Source organism: Mesocricetus auratus, unplaced genomic scaffold, assembly GCF_017639785.1.
Source record: "Mesocricetus auratus isolate SY011 unplaced genomic scaffold, BCM_Maur_2.0 Super-Scaffold_100022, whole genome shotgun sequence".
NCBI lineage: Eukaryota > Metazoa > Chordata > Mammalia > Rodentia > Cricetidae > Mesocricetus > Mesocricetus auratus.
The window spans coordinates 28,125,732-28,145,863 of record NW_024429203.1 but is presented as its reverse complement, the minus strand read 5'-3'; the positions used below and the strand labels follow the sequence as shown (position 1 = coordinate 28,145,863).

The window sequence follows — 20,132 nt, the reverse complement described above, 5'->3', positions numbered from 1 at the left end:
CTAGACTCCCTCTGCCCGCCGTGCCCATGAAGGCTTCAAATAACTCTTCTACTATCTGAGGCTTTGCCTTGTAGAATCTTGCAATCCGTGTTGGAATTGGCTGGCTCTGCCTGGACCTCTCTGCCCTCCTGGGAAGTGCTACCGCTTGGGACTGCTCAGCTCCTGTCAGGAATCCTGTAAAAGCACCCACAGACAGAGGGTCATCAGCTCAATCTTGTTCCCTTCAAACTTACCTACAAAGGAGGATAGGGAGTTTGAGGCCAGGCTGGACTACACAGTGATAACCCTTTTTCTACTGTGTGTGTGGGGGGGGGGGAGGGGTCTCTTTAAAGGTGTGTGCACTTATTTTGAATGTGAATGAATGTGTCCCAAGCTCCCTCTACCCCAAATCCTACTAGGTTTCTCTGCATACCACTCACTTCTTAACCATAAAAACCCAATAAGAAAGTGCGATTTTTTTTTCACTTTGTGAGAAAAATTGAGAAGCAAAGAGAGTACCATACCGCCTTGGAGACCACACATTGGTCATTAAACAAAACCGGACTCACACAGAAGTACGCTGGATGGAGACTTTGACTCTGTGGGGTAATGATATGAAACCAGTTGGGACTGAGATCCCTTGCTCCTCAAAAGCGAAAGGATGTTACCAGCGTTGCTTTAGAGACCAGCGCAAGGCTGTTAAGGACTCTGGGTGGATTATCCCAGGCTCAAACTGGGCAGCGCATTCTGAGAGTCACAAGAGGCCCCGCCCCACCCAGGCCCCGCCTCTCTCCATCCGAGGCCAGTCACAGTTTGCCCGCCACATCCACTTCCTGTCCGATCCTGATCGCTGCAGGTCAGTTCAGGTGGGTGGCCTGGGGTCTACCCTGGGACTGGTCCTGACCTGGCCTTAGAGTTGAACAGAGGCCACTGTCTTGGGACCCCAAGAATGGGCAGGTACCAGGTACAGGCTGGGACCAACCCAAAATGCACAAGGCCAGGACGCTGAGAGGTTGCCAGGCAACAGTGCAGCTGTCCCCGCCCTCCAGTGGGGTGTGCATGACGGTGGGGCGGGGCGAGGGTGTGCGTCCCAGTCCCCTACCCCCACCCCCACCCCAGTCCTTGCCATGGAGTTGTGGCTCTGTGCAGCTGCTGATCCCTGAACTGGGTTTAAGGCTCTAGAAAGTTTGGCCTTCTCTGTCGGTGAAGCTTCGGGTCTGTGCTAGCCTCGTACCTTTGGACGAGTTTCCAGGGGATTCTAAATGAGCCAAATGCAAGCCTGTTTTCTATATAAGGGAACCTCACTAATAACCCACCAAGTACCAGTTGCTAAAGTCAGCCCTGTGGTGTCCTTCTGGGTTCGCATTTTGTTTTCCATAACATGCACGGAGAAACTGGGTACTTGTCCGTGACAAAGTTTTAATTCACAGTTGTCTTATATGTGTTGTACAATTGTGTGTTTTATGACTGCACTACCAAGTCTATGTACCAGTCAGAACCACAGAATAGTATATTTAAAATATGCATCCCTGGGGAACGCTCCCGCGTGAGCTGAGACCCAGAGTGGGCCAGAGCTGGGGAAGCTTCAGGTGATCTTTAACTGTTTACCACAGAGTTTACCATGTAGTCTTCGTGTCCAAAACCAAGTGTAATAAAGCCAATGTACTTTGGGGGGGGCATCTGAAAAGCAGACCCGGATGTACTTTGACATCTTTTGCCAATTTGTACCTTCTCTTCATCCTCAGAAACAAGCCAGAGGGGTAGGTTTTAGGCAAGTGTGGGCATGTATATGCAGCTAGTCCTCTGTCTACTTACCTGATGCTCTGCCTGGTCCTAGCTTCTGATTAGGCATGCCTGTCATGACCAAAGTTGGGCATTACTCTCCTGCTCTAGCCCTGGAAATCCAACGACTGCCCTCCCAGCTTCCTTTGCAACTGATTCCTAAATTACAGTGGTTGATGTTGCCTTTGGAGGAATTATTGGAGAGCAATTTCCCCAGCAGAGGCAGGGCTGGCAGCTCTCAGGAAGTATTGCCACAAGTAATGAGTGTCCCTTGGCCTTAAACAGCAGTCAGAAGAAAATGGCTCACCCTGCTGTTTTCCTTGACATTTACACACACAAATCTGCCTCAATAATAATCACTTGGCTCTTAGTCTTAGACAGATAATAAGCCCGACGGTTGCTTAGTGCTTTATTATTAATTTTATAATTTATACCACCTTCCTTAGAGATTTGTGTCTGCAATGGCTGATGATCAAGAGAAAGACTTGCAGAGATTTCTGGAAAATGTGGATGAAATCAGTAAGTAGCTGTAAATCACAGACTGAGTTCTGTTCTGGAGAGGTGGAGTGGTTTAAGAGAAATGATTGCTTTAAGCTAGCTCTTGGCTTGTCTGACAGGCTTATGACTCTCAAAAAAAAGTGTAATTGAAATTAAACAGAAAGGCTATTGAGGATTCAGTTACAGCCTTGTGGCAGTATTTTCTGCCTGTTAATTGGTATCATAGAAACAGCTATGGTCTCACTGAAATGTAGGCTGACAGCTCTCTTCCAAGCACCTTTTCAGTCAACAAGAGCTGAAGTTTCTGTGTTGCCAGTGGATCTAGATGTTTCCTCTGAGGTCACCCGAGGGCCTATGTGATCATTTGGGTCCCTCTTGTTGTAGGCAGTGTGTAGCTTTCCCTCCAAATCCACCAATTACATGAATGGTGTATGGGTTTCATCTTCTCTCTCCCCCGGCTGAGAACACCCTTCCTGAGCTCACGTAGGTAGGACTTCAGAGAACATACTCTGAACTCACACAGCACACAGAAGAGATTCCAGACAAGTCCCTTTCTAAACTCTACGGAGCTTAGTTGAGGCTAAAAAGCCAGATGTAGAGATGGGATAACCTCACGTGGATATACACTGTGTGTTCTTCGTGTTCCTCGCCTGCCTCTCCTCCACGCCTTCCTGAATGCTTTTGTGGCCTTGACGCACTGCTCACCCATCTCTCCACGTGAGCCTACCTGTTTGCTGGTGTCTATAGTGTCTCTCTTTCAGAGACTCAGGCTCTGGCCAGTTGCCAAGTGGACTCTAAATCACAAATGCTTCCAACTTGATGTCTAGACTTGAGTCATCATCTCTTAATTTCTCTCTTCTCCCCCTCCTAAGTCACACTCCTCTCTCTGCTGTCTGCTTCTGGTCTCAGTTGGTGGCACTACCACCCCCAAATCTACAAGCTGGCGGGACTCCTCCCACCACTACACCCTGTATCCAATCAGCCTTCGGGTTCGGCTCCCCTACCCCACCCCCTGCCCGTCTTGTCTGAGCCACCCCTTTGTTCTGGTTCCTCTCTGCAGACTCTTAACAACCTCTAATCGTTGTTCCTGCCACCAGGCCTACACTCCCCACAGAGTAATGTATCTAAAATGCAGATCTGGCCAGACAGCTCTCTGCTTGTGTTCTCAGTCACAATAAATCAGGAGCTCTCATCAGGACTGAGCCCTCGCATGACCTTGTCCGTGATCCCTCTCATCTCTCTACACCTCACATGTGAGCGCAACAAGCTACTTCTCATTGTGTGATTACGTGTGTGTGTGTGTGTGTGTGTGTGTGTGTGTCTTTATATACAGGTGTGTGTTCATGAGTATGAAGATGTGCATGTCTACTTTAATTTTTTCTTTTAGATAGGGTTTCTCGCTGGGACCTGAAGCTCTACACTTAGGCTATGGTCCCTGACCAACAAGTCCCAGGGGCCCACCTCCCCAGCAGTGGGATCACAGATGGACTACCACATCCCAGCTTTTACAAGGGCATTGAGCATCAAACTCAGAGCCTCAGATTTGTGTGTTGGCAAGCACTTTACCAATGAGGCTTTCTCCCTAGCCTCTTCTGCATACCTTCCTTGGGGGATTTTTTTTTCAGTGTACCTAAATCTCCCTTTACTACCTCGGGAGAGGTCAAGGAGAGGTGGTCAGAGACAAATCAGATCTTCCTAGTAAAAATATCTTCTGCTTGGTCATTGTCCTAGGTTGAGAACCAGGATATGGAGCAGTGGGGCTTGAACACACACAGGCACCACTCAGAAACTGTGACATCACCCCTTCTCTCAGTGGTAGCCTTATCCCAGCTATGCAAGTTCAAGTAGTTCTGGGTCTGGTTCCGGTTGGGGTAGTGGCTATCGAAGGGGGCAGTTTTGCATTTATTGATTATATTCTTGATACTTTTGCCTAAGGTTCTTGACTCCTGAAGATGTCCCTGAAGCAGAGCACAGCTCAATGTGACTCTTCACAAAGATCCCTCTATGCATATTCTTATAAAGACACTGGTCATTTTGGATTAGGGCCCCACTCCTGATTATATCACTTAATGACCTCTTGAAAGACCAAATACAGTCATATTGAGGTGTAGGGCTTCAGCACTGATATGGATACATGAATTCTAGCCTTTAGCTGCTGTCAAAATTTCTCTCAAGAAATGACAAATAAAATCTAAAGGATCAGTAGGAGTTAACTTTTGTGGCAGATATGAAGGGATGTTCTAGTTGGGAAGTGAGGAGATGGGAAATCTGGGTGCTAAGGAGACAATGTGGTGCTTCCTAGAAACAGAAAGGCTGAAAAGGCCTGAAGGGGTACAGAGAAGTCAGCAAAGAGAGAAGGCCCCATCTGAGTGAGGAGAAGCCGGAAGACGGCAGCAGAGGAAACCACAGCCAAGAGCTCACATTTAATAAAAGCAATGCTCCAGAGACCCTTCGAGGGGCATCCTAGAACAGAGTGTATAATGTGAACTAGAGTGGGAAAATATGGTGCAGAGGCTCCAGTCAAGAGGCTGCTCCCAAGTACTGCAGGGAGTAGATGCCATCAGCTGGCCTCAGAGTTGACACAGTGGGAAAAGAGACACTACAGAATAGAAAAACTCGTGGAAGTTATTCTTGACAAGCTTTAGTGTTCTTGGCTATGGGGACTGAGAGAGAATGAGAACTCATGGATATGTCTTGAGAGTTGAGTGACAGGTAGGAGGCCAGTGATTTACTGAGATGGGGGCATTTGAAGCAGAACAGACTTAGAAGAAAGATGGGTGTGTCAAGTTTGGTGAGTAAGACATCCCAGAGAAGATGTCAGTGTGTAATAATAGCCTTTAGACTTGAGCCTAGAGAGACATATCTGTAAGGCAGAGGTAGATTGAATGCTTAAAAATATAGAAATAGCTTGTTTCTTATCTAAATTTAAGCTGAAAAATAAAAATTAAAAAATATAGAAATAGTTATCAAGCAAATACTATGCAAAGGAAGTAGATGCCAGATATTAATATCATACAAAATGGACTTTAAAACTAAGGTCCTACTAAATTTTGTTTAGCAAAATTAAATGTATTTTTGATGTCATGTTTTGTATATATTATGAACTAATTAGGCCAATCAAATTTCCCTGCCAAAGCACATACCTGATGCCTCTTTTGGTGAATACATCAAATGTTTACCCTCCTAGCAATTATCAAGTGTGCAGTACATGATTTTTACTGTAGTTCACCACACTGTGCACTACAATGGAGGCATGCATTCCTCTTTTCTGGCTACAACCTGCCTTGTACTCTTTGTTCTCCAGGCCTCAAACTACCTCTGCCTGCTTCTATGAGTTGGGGAACAGGCAGCTTTGTCCTGTCTAGTCTCCAAAGTGATCCTGTATGTTTCTATCAGGAACAATGCTAATGAATATGGGAGTGCCAATAACTCTGTGTAGGTTGATTTTATTTCCTTTGTATTCATACCTTGAAATGAGATTTCTGCATTTTGGCCTCAGGGATATTGCATTTAAATATGAAAACAAATCTGTCAAAAAATATTTAAGACCTTCATGGAGAAAATTGTAAAAATTTAATTGAAAGAGCTCCTGGTGGGAAAATGGGGACAATATAAGCAACAGAGTACACATCATAGTTTTACATTATAATCCAAAGGAGAAAATAAATATCCATGAATTCACACTGACATGAATGAGTTTGGATAAGTAAGTAGGTAAATGAATAAAGCAAGCCTCCTACCCAGATGAATTCTTTGTAACTTGTGGTTCTGTCATGGAGATTAAGCTTACCCCTCCTCCCCTTGAATGAGAGATTGCTTGCAAAGCATGCTGTATAGAAAGTGGATAGAAGCTAGCAAATGTAACCTTCCACAAAGGTCACAGTTAACATCATGATAAATGATAGTGATAGCATGTACCCTAAAATTCTCTGGAATGTCTTCCTCCTGTCCTACAGCCCAAGCCTAGCCATGAGAAACATGCCAAATAAACTCAAGCAGGAAGACACTCTGGCAAATAGTTGCCCAGTACTCTTAGGAACTGTTCAAGTGTAGCCAAAGAGATGACTCAGTGGGTAGAGGTGCTTGCTGCCAAGTCTGATGATCTGTCAGGTCCCCAGAGTTCTAGCCTCAGAACCACCTGGTGGGAGGAGAGAACCACTGCGGCACCTGCACATTCAACCCATCCCTGAAAACACAGCCATTAAATCAACGTTAAGACCAACAAATAAAAATTGTACAAGTCAGCCGGGCAGTGGTGGCGCACACCTTTAATCCCAGCACTCAGGAGGCAGAGGCAGGCAAATCTCTGTGAGTTTGAAGCCAGCCTGGGCTACAAAAACAGTGCCAGGATAGGCTCCAAAGCTACACAGAGAAACCCTGTCTCAAAAAAAAAAAAAAAAAAAAAAAAAAAGAAAGAAAGAAAGAAAGAAAGAAATTCGTACAAGTTATCAAAAACATGGAAGGCTTGAACAACAGTCGCACCCCTGAGAAACCTAAGGAAAGAACTATTGCAACCTGCTGCCCTTGGTGAGATCCCAGGCCTGAGGAAGGATGTTAAGGAGAAGCTAATCAAGTTAGGATGAAGTATGGGGCTTGGTCAATACAGATTGTATTAAAACACATAAGAGAACACCTATGTATAAAAAGACATGTATTTTTTTTCTCAGAGATCATTTGGCAAAGACAGTAGTTGTCCTCAAATTCTTTTTGCACAATCCGTTTAAATCAAAATCCCCAAAGTGGTTTGTGTTCAAATTTAACAAATTGGCTTAAAGGTCCATGTGGAAAAAGAGCAGGAAAAAAATGGTGAGATAACTCTCCATTGTTTGAGGTGTAAAACAAAAACCCTATAGTGATGCATGCGAAGATGAGCATGCTAGAAAGTTGAAGCAGTGCAGCGGAAAGGGATGAGGAGTGTAGCACAGATTCCACGTGTCACAGGGAGGACAGAACACACAAAGGGGAAGGCAAGGACTGTTCATCCTCAGTGAGCTGTGCTCTACCCTACACAAGATTCAAGTCTACACACAGATCTAACGCAGTGACATGAAAAGAAATAACTAAACCCAAATTTATTTTTTGTGTATATGTATAACTGTGTGAGTGTATATGCAGGTGCCCAAGGAGGCTGGGAGAGGATGTTAGACCAATCCAAGCCTGCATAAAAGCAAATGAAAAGACAGTGTACCCAAGGATAACTTAGAAGTTCATGTGATCAGTTCAGAATTTAATAGAAGTCACTTAAATCAATGCAAAGGGGACAAAGGATTCAGTAGAAAATGTGCCAATGATAAGAATAGGCATGTCATAGAAGAATAAATCTAAATGACCCTCAAACTAATAAGATATTCAGTCCCAATCATAATCATCAAAGTGAAAAATAACACGTTAATGAGATTCCATTCTCATTCATTATGGTGGCAACAGTTTAAAAGTTTGACAATAGCAGGTGTTGAAGGAGAGCAGCCTCCTTCTTTACATTTATGTATTTATTTATCTGTTTATATAATTTCATTCTTCTTCTCTTTGGACTTACACTCACATTTATTTCATAAAATTTTCAATTAGCTTTATATAGTATAGGGCTTCATCATAGATCATTTTAAAATTGCACTCATTTGTTTACCAGGGAGGGGGGCTTGGGATTCATCTGTGAAGGTCAGAGGGCAACTTTTGGAATCAGTTCCTGCCTTCCTTTCTGTGGACCTTGGGGATGGAATTCAGGCGGTCAGCCTTGGCACTAGACACACTTACCTACTGAGCCATGTGACCAACCTGGAAACTCTTTCCTATAAACTGCTTATAGGTGTGAAACTTGAAATAGTCATATCCTGAAGAATATATAGCATGCACATATAGGCATTTAACTCAGAATTTATCTACTGTCTGAAACATTTAAAAAATCCACATGAATATCTGTGAATTCTAAATTGGATTACCTTTGACTCATGGTGTCCACACTATTTGGGACCATAGGCACCATGCAAAATCTGTAAAGTATATTACAAATAAAAAGTAGGCTACACAACAATGTACATCTTACAAAACCATGTATCCAACATGTTCAGGTAGATAGCCAAACTGACCACAAATAAATAACTTTCTTCACTTCCATGGTACAATATGTTTCTCAAACCCTTGAATCTGCATTGACCACATGGCTTACACAAGCAGAGGCTCAAACTTCATTCAAGAGAGACAGCATCCCTCTGTGGTGAGACCCAAAGATGGATGCAGATGTGCACAGCTGTGCGAGTTTGATGACATGACCTTGAAAGATCTCATCCCCGAGGCCATCCCTTCCCTCTTTGAATGAATAAGTTATATATCCTCTATTTGGAATGATCAGATTTCGATTACTCCAAACCTGAAAGTCTTTAAGAGAATAATAGACTGCCTACACTGGGATGACATGGTAGAATTACTGCAAGTGTGAGGATCGCTGACAGTCGGGTCAAACTGGGACCAGTTTCCCCAGGTATTTACCCATCTTTGTCCATCAGTATTTAGCATCCCTAGTCAGGGCAGCTAGATGTGGATAGTTAGATTGGAGTGAGGCTCACAGATTCATCTGGTAGGTGGGGTGGGAGGGCAGAGGAAAGGAATGCCTCTGAGTGACAGTCTATGAATACTCATCTGGGTAGACAGTGCAGTGAAGAGAGACAGGGAGGCAGTTAAAGAGGGTTGTTTTGTGAATCTCAAAGCTGCTTGTGTTATGCTGGCTTCCCACGCAAGATCACAAGCTTTTCATACCAAACAAAGAGATATTTTTATTCATAATTTTCTCTAATATTCAGCAAAATATGCAACTCCTAATAAGTGATCCATAAGTTACTACTACATCAAGTAGTGATTTAAAACTCTATTCCATGGAACCCAGTATTAAATTATCTGGCTGTTTGTTCCCCAGCTCCGACCACCAGGCAAAACAAATGTTATTCTTAATTGTTTCGTATTAGTCCCAACGATTCACTGAGCTTCCTATTACCTTCTTCTCCTGTCTTAAGAGTGTCCTTATTAATTTTCAACACCATCCTTTCAAATGGATAAAGTCATTCCTTTGAAGAAGTTGTTCGATTGTGTCACGTGTGATTTCTCCTCTAGCCAATTTAATTCAAGAGATGAATTCCGATGATCCTATCATACAGCAGAAAGCTGTTCTGGAGACGGAAAAGAAACTTCTGCTGATGGAGAGAGAGCAAGATGAGGACAGATGCAGGACCACCCTGAACAAGACCATCATCAGTCCCCCACGAGCACCAGAGGTTTTCCTTTTTCCTATGGAGTTATATAAGTAGATTCAGTCAGGGAGCCTGGTATGATCTCAGACTGCCCAATGAAGCTGGAATAGTGTTGTTTCTCAGGCTTGCTAAATCTGTTGTCCATGGAACATGTAAACTATATGGGCATTTTTTTCTCTTGAGTGTCATGTTTAGGTTGTACTTCTAAACTCATATGTTCTACCAGTTCATATTTCTAACATAATCACAGGTTGGGAGGTGGGGTCCCTTGACTTGGGCCATCTTGATTCTACACGGTCAGGCCCAGAATTGTGCTCAAAGTTACATCTCCAGCTTTAGAGCAAGCCCCTTAAATTTTGGAGCCATCAGTATTGGTGGTTAAAAGAAATGACCTACCTCCTCAATTGACAATGTTTTGTTCTCTTAGCTTATAAACACATTTATCAGAGACTGAGTTTTAAAAGTTGTTTCTTTGTTTTTATGATAACCCATGTCTTGCAGAATGCAGGTGAAATGAACCCAGGTAAGGACAGCCTCTCTCTTTCCAATGTTTTATTCATTTGTGATCAGGTTTTTTGTTTTGTTTTGTTTTATAGAATGTACCTCACAAACCCTTAAATTATAGCCCCTGGACTTATAAACAACCCATGAACAAAACACCCTGCTAATCACCCAGGCCTGATCCTGTGGTCTGAAGAGGCAGCATCCAGGAACTTTCCTGACATTTGTGTTTTTGTTTTTGCTTTCTCCTGGCCAGTCTTTTGTAAACTGAATTCAGTTATTCCTTATGATCCAGTTTACCCTTCACTGTCTAGGGGATGCTGATGTTTTCCATGTTGCTCAGCTCTGAGACTCATTATGCTAAATAGAACCTAAAAAGGTATCTCTTCAAAGGAAAAACCCCTTTAAAAGACACAATTCAAATCTGACACATATGCACAGCCATCATGCATAACCACACAGGTTGGCATTTGATGTCAGATGAAGAAAGTGATATTTTAGCTGCCTCACAATTGTGTGCACAAGCGCGTGTCTATGCACATGTATGTACATGTGTGTACATGCATATGTATTCATAAAAAATAACAGCTTTGAAGCCCCACAGTAGCTTCCTTTGGAATAGGAACTAAAGAACTGATTGGAGTATCTGGCTTTTCTTTTTAATGCTGTAAACTGCTTTGCTGTCAGAGGCCTTCTTGGCATCCGTGGAGAAAGATGCAAAGGAACGAGCCAAGAGAAGACGGGAAAGCAGAGTCCTAGCAGATGGTAATTGTCGGTCCTTACGTTTCAATAACTAGGATGACTAGAGCTGGAAAGAGCCCATGAAAGTCTTTGTGCTGATGCATGAGGACTGAGCTCCCTGGGGAGTGTCGGGGCTGAGGTTGGTGATAGACTGGCAAGCCAGAGGACCTCACCAGCCAAAAGCCATTGGTGGTCAATCCTCTGTTCTTACTCAACACACAGTCAGCAGGAAACAGCCCCAGTCAGCATCCCCAGGTAGACTGAGCCAATCAGATTCCCATATGGTGCTTGGGAAGAAGGAAAGAAGGGAGGTCCCATGGACTAGACGGGGCTAAAGGTATCGTTGGAAAGAAAAGTGAAACGGGAAAAGGGGGAGATGAAATAAGTACAAACTGATAAGGAGATGGGATATCACATTGGGGTTGGGTGTGTGAATGTGCAGAGTGCTGCCTGGGTTATCCTAAACACCTGATAGCATGTGTGACGCAGTTCTTGCCCAATCCCTATTTTCTAGAAGAGTATGGGGACACTTGCCTTGGTCAAAAGTAAACAAAATTGGGAGGAGTGGATGTAAGCCTCAGTTCAGAAAAATATCATTTCTCTGAGGAACCACTTAGAAAACTCGGCATAGACTTGCAGGAGAAAAAAAATACTTAAAGAAATTGAACCTCGAATGACTGCAGAGAAAAATAAGTGGCAGTGCATCGAAGTGGAAAACCTGCAATCTAGAAGGACCTTCTGACACATGATGAGGGCTCACTGCCTGCCTTTTATTCTCCCAGCCCTAAAGGAAAAGGGCAACGAGGCCTTTGCCAAGGGTGACTACGAAACAGCCATCCTCTGCTACAGTGAGGGTCTGGGGAAGCTGAAGGACATGAAGGTGCTGTACACCAACAGAGCCCAGGTAGGTGACCCACGCCAGGATCTGCAGTGGCGACTCGGAGGACAGGTGCTGGGAAGCCTGGCAAAACAAAAACCAGGGTAGACAGCACATTGGTGGGCTGGCAAATGATTGCCAAGCAGCTCTTGTGGTTTTATGTTGCCTGTGCCCATTTCCATGGTATAAATACTTGGCATAATCAGTCATCAGTCGCCCAAGTGACCGGGTCTGGAGAGAGCTGTGCAAGCTGGCTCCTGCCCGACACTCATGTTGACCAGGCACTTTACTTTATCCCATGTGGATAAAGGAGAAACTAGGACACCGAAATGGCCCGTGAGAACTTGGAATCTGCCAACTCTGTGTTTCCAGTGGACTCTCAAAGGCCATTATCCTAGTTAGTTTTCTTCTCATTTTATCAAACCTGCATTTTTGATTGTGTTGGGCAGCCTACAGTCAGTTTCTCAGGAATTCAGAGTTTCTGGAACCCCTTGCCCCTCAGGTTCTCAAAACACTAGACATAACTAACTACCACCCCCACCCCCGTGTTTCTTACCTGCTGCTTAAGGAAGGCAGGAGGCTGATAGCTCTCATTGGAAACAAAAACATCACTAGTAACCTTATCTTTGAGATACAGCGAAGTCTGGGGTGGCAGATTCGTGGATGTGATCCTATGACAGACAGGACCTGTCAGCAGGACCTCTGTGAGACAGACTTGATGCCACATCATTTACCAGAGAGAGAGGCAGCCACAGAACCTCATCAGTTCCAATCTCTGTAACTCAAGAATGCCTGTCTAGGCTTTATGGAAAAGAAGTCTGCAGAGCAAGACACAGGACATTCGAAAGCTCTGGAGTGTGGACAGTGACACTGGTTTAATGATGAATAAATCCAAGCACAATACAAACTCGTTACCTTAGCAGTTTGCATACATCTGACTAGAGCCCAGGTGTCTTTCCCCCGCCCTCATTTGTGACAAAAACTTGTTATAAGGAAGCAAGTCCATAAAAAAAAGATGGCCAGAAGTCATTTTAGCAGTGCCCATCTTATTGCCCTAACAAGATTGTAAATATAAAGCTATTAAGTACAAAATCCACCATATATTTCTCCCTAGTGCTTTGTCACAGCTATCCAATATCCCATTCCTTATATAACACTGGAGCTATAAGTTCATTTAAAGAATTCAGAAGAATCATTTAAGTGTAAGCAACCAATGATTACTTTTCCTTCTTAGTCAGCACCAAATTTTGCCTTGGAAAATATATACCTGCTGATACTCATTCAGGCTAGTTACCCTGAAGTGATTAGAAAGCAATGGAGTTGAATTGTTTTTAAAATGTTGTGTAATTCAGACTTGTATCTAGTTCAGGTTGTCCATACCCCATGATTCATCTAAATTATTTGAATTTTACTGTGTTCAACTTGAAGTCACCCTTTGATTAGTCCTAAGGATCACATTGAGAGTGGCTGTGGATAAATATCAGGAAGTGCAGTGAAAAGCTTTGGGGAAGCAATTTCTTCCAGCAAATAAACACAGAATGTGCTGCCCAGTATTAGGAATCAGTTGAACCACTGACTATTTTTAAAATGCCTCTACTGCTTGCAAGCCATGCTAGAAAACAATAAGGATGCTGGGAATTGACTATTGCTTGCTAAAGAAAAAAAGGAAAAGCCTGCCCCCTCATTGCCTTTGTTTCTTCCCTATAGCTAATGTTATAATCTAGATTGCTGGTGTTCACTAGACAAATTTGGAATTCATTTTCCATCTAGGAAAACTGGCTCTTCTGAAAATGGGGAAAGGATGGAGATGACACAGGGTGTCTTAAAAGAAAGGAAAAAAGAGAAAGGAAGGAAAAAGTAAAAGGCAATATATGATAAATTGTGGAAGTCCGTGGTGACGTCTTCAGGGTTGTTCGAACCCTAACTCACAGTGCTATGGTCATGGTCTCGGTTGCCAGCTAGAATAATGCTGACCTCCCCCTCCCTTATGACTTCCAAGTGTGACTCAAGACCGGAAGAGGGAGTGGGGCTGTGCTGCAGAAACCCATAACCAGCTGCTGCCTACTCCCCTCTCCTTTTGTCTGCAGGCTTTGGTTCCCCAGGAGTTATGCTTGTAATTGGCTTTTTCATGGAAATAGCTCATCTTATTGCCAAGAATGTCACAGTCCCTTGAGAAAGTTTGGATCATGAATAAACCTAGATGTGGGGTGGGCTTTGTTCTAGGTGACTGTTGGAATCCCAGAGAATCACTTGTGGTGCTTGGGTTTTCTTTCTTATATGGGATGACCATTACTGTTTCTTCTGGAACTTTCCAAAAAAAAAGTACCTAAAATCTATGTTGTGCTTCTTGAGAAGAAAAAAATACAAATATACACATATGTATATCCCTTATCTTTCTCCCATTTTATTATTAGTAAATATTATTTTGAAAAATGATTTTCTGGCTACATGACCTATACCCATACTTACATATATACATATACACACATACTTTTAAAGCTAAGAACCACATCTGAGAGAGAACATGTGGTATTTGTCTTTTTTACCCTTTTATATATTTCCCAGAGCTATCAATTTCCCAGCAAATCTCATGTTTCTTTATGGCTGAACAAAATTTCATTGTGCATCTGTACTGTATTTTTATTACCCATTTGCATGTTGATAGACATCTAGGCTGGTTCCATCTCCTTGCTAAATGTGCATGCAGGTATCTCTGTGGTAGGAGTCCTTTGGGTAAGAGCCTAGAGGTGTTATAGCTGAGTCATATGACGATTTTCAGGGAATCCTCCATATTGACTTCCATAATGGTTACACGAATTTGTAACTCCCACCTGTGAATAATGTTCCGAGCTTTCCCATATCCTCAAATCCATTTTCTGTTCTTTATTTAATTGCTGATCCCAGCTACTCTTTCTGTACTGACTAGTAATAACTCCTTGATACAGAGTTGTGCCTGACATCAGGTGTTTGTGTCATTTCAGGCTTATATAAAACTTGGGGACTATGAGAAGGCCCTCGTGGACTGTGACTGGGCTCTGAAGGTGAGAGACTATTTCCCTTTCCCCATGGCAGTACTGGACTTGCTGGGGCCCCCTGTCTGAATTATGAAGTACATAGAAAGCAACTCCATGTGTGTCATCTAAAGGGTGTGACCTCCAAAGAGAGCCTCAGTTTCCCCATCTATGAAATGGGAAGGAATAGAGTTGCTATGAGGGTGCCTAGCTCATCCGTTCACTCCAGAGATACTGTCGCCATTGGTCTTTGAAGGTTTTACGTTGTACTATCTCACTCTTTACTTGGTGCTGTCTCTTTTCTCCATGATAACATAACAGAGACATCATTTCCTCTCCTCCAGGACCAGTCACAAGAACCAATATCTACAATGCCATCTTCCTCATAAGTCTGGGCCTTTTCCTTTCAGCTGTAACCATCTGGAAATAGATTATACCCTCTTCTGTTTGTGGAGGGACATCAGAAGTACAAACTGCTATTTTTCCTCTTGGGTCAGGCTTGGGCACATGCACAATGATTTGCTTCCTGTTCCCTCCAAGAGCATCTGTGTGGAGAATGAAAGACGCAGGGAGAAAAGAACCTCTCAGCTCCTGGACTCCAAAAATAGTCCTTGGGAACAGTATTTCAGACAACTAACTGTTTAATTAACCCTAAATCCAAGCCTACCTATCTTACTTTGTCACATGGGGCTTTAAAAAATTACCCACAAACCCTTCTCAGGGGAGAGCGCACATGAGCCCCCAAAGGGCCTAGAAACAAGAAGCATTTTTATGTCTGAAATGCTTATAGATTTTGTGTGGCACTCCATAAAAATATGAACCTGCCTCTGTCTCTGTGTGTGTGTCTCTATCTCCCTATTTCTGTCTTGTCTTTCTATCTCACTGTCTCTGTCTGTCTCTGAGTGTATGTCTCTCTCTCTCACAATCTGACTTTCACTCTCTCTTGCTCTTGTTCTCACTCTTTCTATCGTAAAGCTTGTCACATATTAGGCAAGAATCTCACCACTTAGCCACATCCCTGAGCCTTGTACATTCTGAGACACGGTCTCACTGGTCTAGCCCTGAACTGCCTATCCTTCTGCCTGCCTCAGGCCTCCTATGCTTATAGGTCTGCACCATCAGGTCTAACGTCATAAAATGTATCTCTTTGTTGTAATGTGACAATATTATTTTAAACAACTTACCATCAGGTCAGATTTAGATGCTAGGGAAATGATCCAGGTGTGTGTCCTCTGCCTCTAATTTCCTAGGACAGCACACCTAGCCTCACCCAATGACCATGGCCTAAATCTCTCTCTCTCTCTCTCTCTCTCTCTGTGTGTGTGTGTGTGTGTGTGTGACTTGTAGGTATGTATATCATAGCACCTGGATAGAAATCACAGGATGGTCTTGTCCTTCCACCTTTTGGTGGGTTCCAGGGATTAGGCTACTGCTGTCACCAGGCCTGTGTGACAAGTGCCTTTACCTACTGAGTCATCTCAATGGCTCCTCCTACTTATCTTGTTATTATTGAGTGTATAAGCAAGGGAAACAGGTGTGAGTTAGAAAATCACCCTTGATTCCAACGGTTGATAAAGCATGTGTGAGCCTGCAGGTCACCTGAAGCACCTGATTGTGTCATCCATCAGAAGGCACAGTGTGGGGGAAGCACATCACCCTTGGCAGGTCTTTCAACCCTGAGAGTGGCCCCATGCTGATGCCAGCATCCTACCTCCAGCATAGACGTGCTCACCCACACTGTCACCTTGTTTGCTCACAGTTCCTTTTTCTGTCACCAGTCTTTAGGAGAAAAGAGAGCCCAGTATGTTTTCCTTGGCTGTTCCAGCAGTAACAGAAAAACAAAGAAAAACATCATTTGCTGTGGGCTCACAGCACACATTCTGTTAGGTGCCATTATTTTCCACACTTTTCTGACCAAAAGATGAAGCCTCAAAGATGAATTAAGCACTTTACTCAGATTCACAAAGTCAGTCGGTAGCCATACTGACCCTAAATTCCATGATCCTTAAGAACAGGTCCCATTACTTTCTGACAAAGAAACAGGATCTCCTCCCAGGGCCTCAAAGGTATCTTTTCTAATCAGTCAAGGGCCAAAGAGGTAGACACACCCAGTACTCTCCCAGTCTAACACACTGGCCTCTGCCCTAATGTTGAATTAATGTCAACATAATTAACTTAATGATGACACTAAAACAGAGCAGGCCCCGTGGAGCTCTTAAATGTCCAGTGAGGCTCCCAGCTGACAAGGTTTGGGTCGACACAAAAGGAATTTGAAAACTGGTGGTTTCCCACCACTTCCAAGAAAAGGTTTGCTCTCTTTAAAACTCTTTAAAATCTCAGTAGTGAATATCTTTAGCATTCTATTATTAATAGGACAGGGACTTTTGTGCCAATTTAACATTTTTGACACTTTTAAATTGGAAGAGACCAGCCTAAGAGATATTTCAATTCCGGTGTTCCTTGTCAAAGAAGATAAGGGTGGGAAAGCTGTTTTCAATTAGGAGCAGACTCATGTCATCTTCCGCATTCCTACCCAAGGAAATCCATCCCACTTTGAAGGCCGCACCCCTCCAAAGAGAGTGTGGGCGTCATTGGAATAAATGCACGTGGCGGAAGGCTCTTGATTAGACTGGACAGGTCCAGTCATAAGATCAATTAGTTGCTCTTTGTGGGTGGAGGAGGAAGGTGCTGTCAAGCTATATCCACTTCTCTATGCCACACCTGTATAGGTCATGGTCTCCAGTCTATAGACTCATGTCCCAGCCCTAGAACCCTGGTACTCTGCCATGAATGTGCCCAGAATATTTGGTTCTCATGATTGGAAGTGGGGAGCATCCTCCCTTCCCCAGGTCACTCCTTTTCTGCTTCCTGGATTTCATACTTTGTGACTCTTCTATGCTTACCACTCTGATGGCTTCCTCCTTTGCTCTAGAAGCTGTGTCCCCAAAGCTCCCCATCTCCTCTCATGGGTGCACCTGTCATCCATGCAAGTAGCTTTCAGACGTGCTTCCCCAGGTCCGGCCCATCTCAGCTACATCATACAGGTTTCCCCTTGGCTGACTTTGGCATCAACACCACCACCCCCACCCCCACCACCAACGAAGTCTACAAGCTCACACTGTCTTCCCACTTGGGCAGGTTCTCTTCTACCTGCCTTCATGGCCTCTTTGTGTTAAGGGCACACCTGTTTTGCAGACATCTGAACTCAGTTCTGACTTCTCATCATGTATATTCAGTTGGTGTTGGTGTTGATCTTTCTTTGACATAGCTCTGATGTCTGCCCTTCTGTTCCTGCCACTGTCACCAGGGCTTCAGGCATCAGCCCTCCCTCTAGGTGTCTGTCTGGACTGCTTGCTCACCGCCCTGCCTTTCTCTGCTCTGCTCACTACTTCAGGCCACCTCCAGACCATCTTGCCCTCTTGACACCACTGATGGTGTGCCCTCCTCTCTCTTGATATTTGAGATTTCTTTGGGGAGTCTTTTCAGTTCACCCTTTCCAGCCCTGTTCCTCCACCCAATACTTCAATTCCAGATGTGCTGTCCATAAAGGCTCCTGACCTCTCCCACTTCTGGACACTACCCATTCCCTTCTCTTTCTGTCATCCTCCCTTCAATTCTTCCACTCACTCCAGATTCAGTTCTAACCCCTCTCCTATTGCTTGCTTTGCTTTAGACCCTGTCTCTTTAGTCTCCTCTGCTGAGTGCGTGGCCTAGCATGTCCTGTAGAGCCAATGTTCATTTTTTTCACAGCATATTTCTGAAAGATATTTGGTTTTATTTATTGTTGTTATTGTTTTGGATATTGGGATTTAAACCTAGGGTCTTGGGCATATTAGGCAGCCACATCCCAGTCCTGATAACATTTTTAAAGCCCCGTGTCCTGGAATTAAGTGGCCAGATTTCAAAATCTAGCTCTTTTACCTATAAATTATACAGTATCAACCCTCTCTTGCTCTGGTTTCTTTGTCTGAGATGGATAGGGAAGGCTGGCCTGTTTTCTTGCATCTCTATGAGGCTCACATAGGATGCTCCTACAAGCCATCAAGCCGGATTCTAGCACATGTAACAGACAGATCAACCTGGACTCTCTTTAGTGTCTTCATTACTCCCATTCATTTAGCAGTAGATCAGGAAGTGATATACATAAAAACATGCCTGTAAAAGTTTCTTCAGCATTTATTGTTCCCTCTTTTACTATTATTTAACCTTTCTTTAAATCACATTTGCTGTGAAATGTATTGTTGCTGCTGTAACCACAGCAACAGCAGCTAATAGAGTATTACCCAACAGAGTGCTAAGTGGTATGTGATTCTTCCTCCCAACAGTAAGTAAGAGAGTAAGTGTGTGTGTGTGTGTGAGAGAGAGAGAGAGAGAGAGAGAGAGAGAGAGAGAGAGAGAGAGAATTGATCAATCAATTAATTAATTACTGTCTTTACTTTCTAGGTAAGGAAAATAGTTTTTCAAAAAGCTAGTGGCCTAAGTAGCATTCTTAGTTGTTGATACACCTGGAACATTTTAGACTTCTAAGATTGACCTCTTGAACCATCTAAATCTAACCCCTGAAGGATGTCTCACCTGACTCAATACCTTGCTTATAAAAGGATCAGTGAAGGCTATTTAACTGATGTTTCCGATTTTAGTTCATGTATCTGTGCCGGATGGCTCCCTGCAGACTTAGGATGAGAAGGAGCAAGCAGGGGAGGGCCCTTCTGTGATTGGTGTATCCTTGGCTGTACACTTAAAGCCTCCCTTTTGTAGGGGACATCCATCTAGATCTTAAGTGGTATTAATGTGCATTGCTGGTTGTTGTTTATGATCCAAAGAATGGTCTACAATAGCCAAGCTTTCTGATTTGAATGAGGTGTATAGCAAGCCAAAGTAAGAAATAACATAATAATGAGAGTAGAGAGAAAGAGCATGGGGTAGGGGAAGAGGAGAAGGAGAGAGAAAATGCATGGTGGGGAGAGAGGAGGGAAGGGGGAGAGAGAAAGAGCATGGAGGAGAGGAAGGGAAGGAGAGGGAGAGATAGTGCATGGGAGAGAGCAAAATGTCAGATAAGGTGCTCAGGAGCATTGAGCAGAAGTTGACTGGAGACACCTCTTCAAGGCAGGTGACTGGAGTTCTTGATGGAGTGTCCCAAGCAGAGCAGCGTGTCTGAGTAAGAGAACAAATAGCTACAGGTAGAGTTAACACCATTAAGCCAGGCCCTCAGGACATCCAGCAGAAGCGGACTGGGGAAGTTGAGGCAGTCAGCTGGAGTTCTCACAGAGGAGCTTTCCATGGCTGAATACCCAGCCTCTCCTTTCCACGATAGGCATGCTCAACAGATAACCTGTAGTAAATATTGCTGGAAATGTGTCACCTTCCAGCTGTTCCAGCTGTTCTCAAGGATACAGTGGTTCTTACTCTTGGGCTGCTTTGCTGTTCTCTCTCCCCAGGGACAGCCAGGTCTGGACATATATGACCCTTCCAGGTGATTCTAGCATTCAGCCAATGTTGAGG

The 20,132-nt window shown here is 43.8% G+C and overlaps 1 protein-coding gene across 3 annotated transcripts in view; it reads left to right on the top strand.

The window, feature by feature from the left end:
* Positions 1–746: 746 nt before the first annotated feature.
* Positions 747–20,132, top strand: part of Ttc12 (tetratricopeptide repeat domain 12) — a 44,040-nt gene continuing 24,654 nt past the window's right edge. The window contains exons 1-7 of one of the 3 annotated variants that reach the window (XM_005069497.4): positions 747–835; positions 2,208–2,280; positions 9,364–9,524; positions 10,002–10,023; positions 10,689–10,766; positions 11,525–11,646; positions 14,601–14,660. In XM_005069497.4, coding sequence (XP_005069554.1) covers positions 2,223–2,280; positions 9,364–9,524; positions 10,002–10,023; positions 10,689–10,766; positions 11,525–11,646; positions 14,601–14,660 — 501 coding nt within the window. In that variant the 5' untranslated portion in view covers positions 747–835; positions 2,208–2,222. Of the gene's footprint in view, positions 846–1,175; positions 1,195–2,207; positions 2,281–9,363; positions 9,525–10,001; positions 10,024–10,688; positions 10,767–11,524; positions 11,647–14,600; positions 14,661–20,132 lie in introns of those variants that run through there. The other 2 variants (XM_040730172.1, XM_040730173.1) reach the window with 2 other exon arrangements.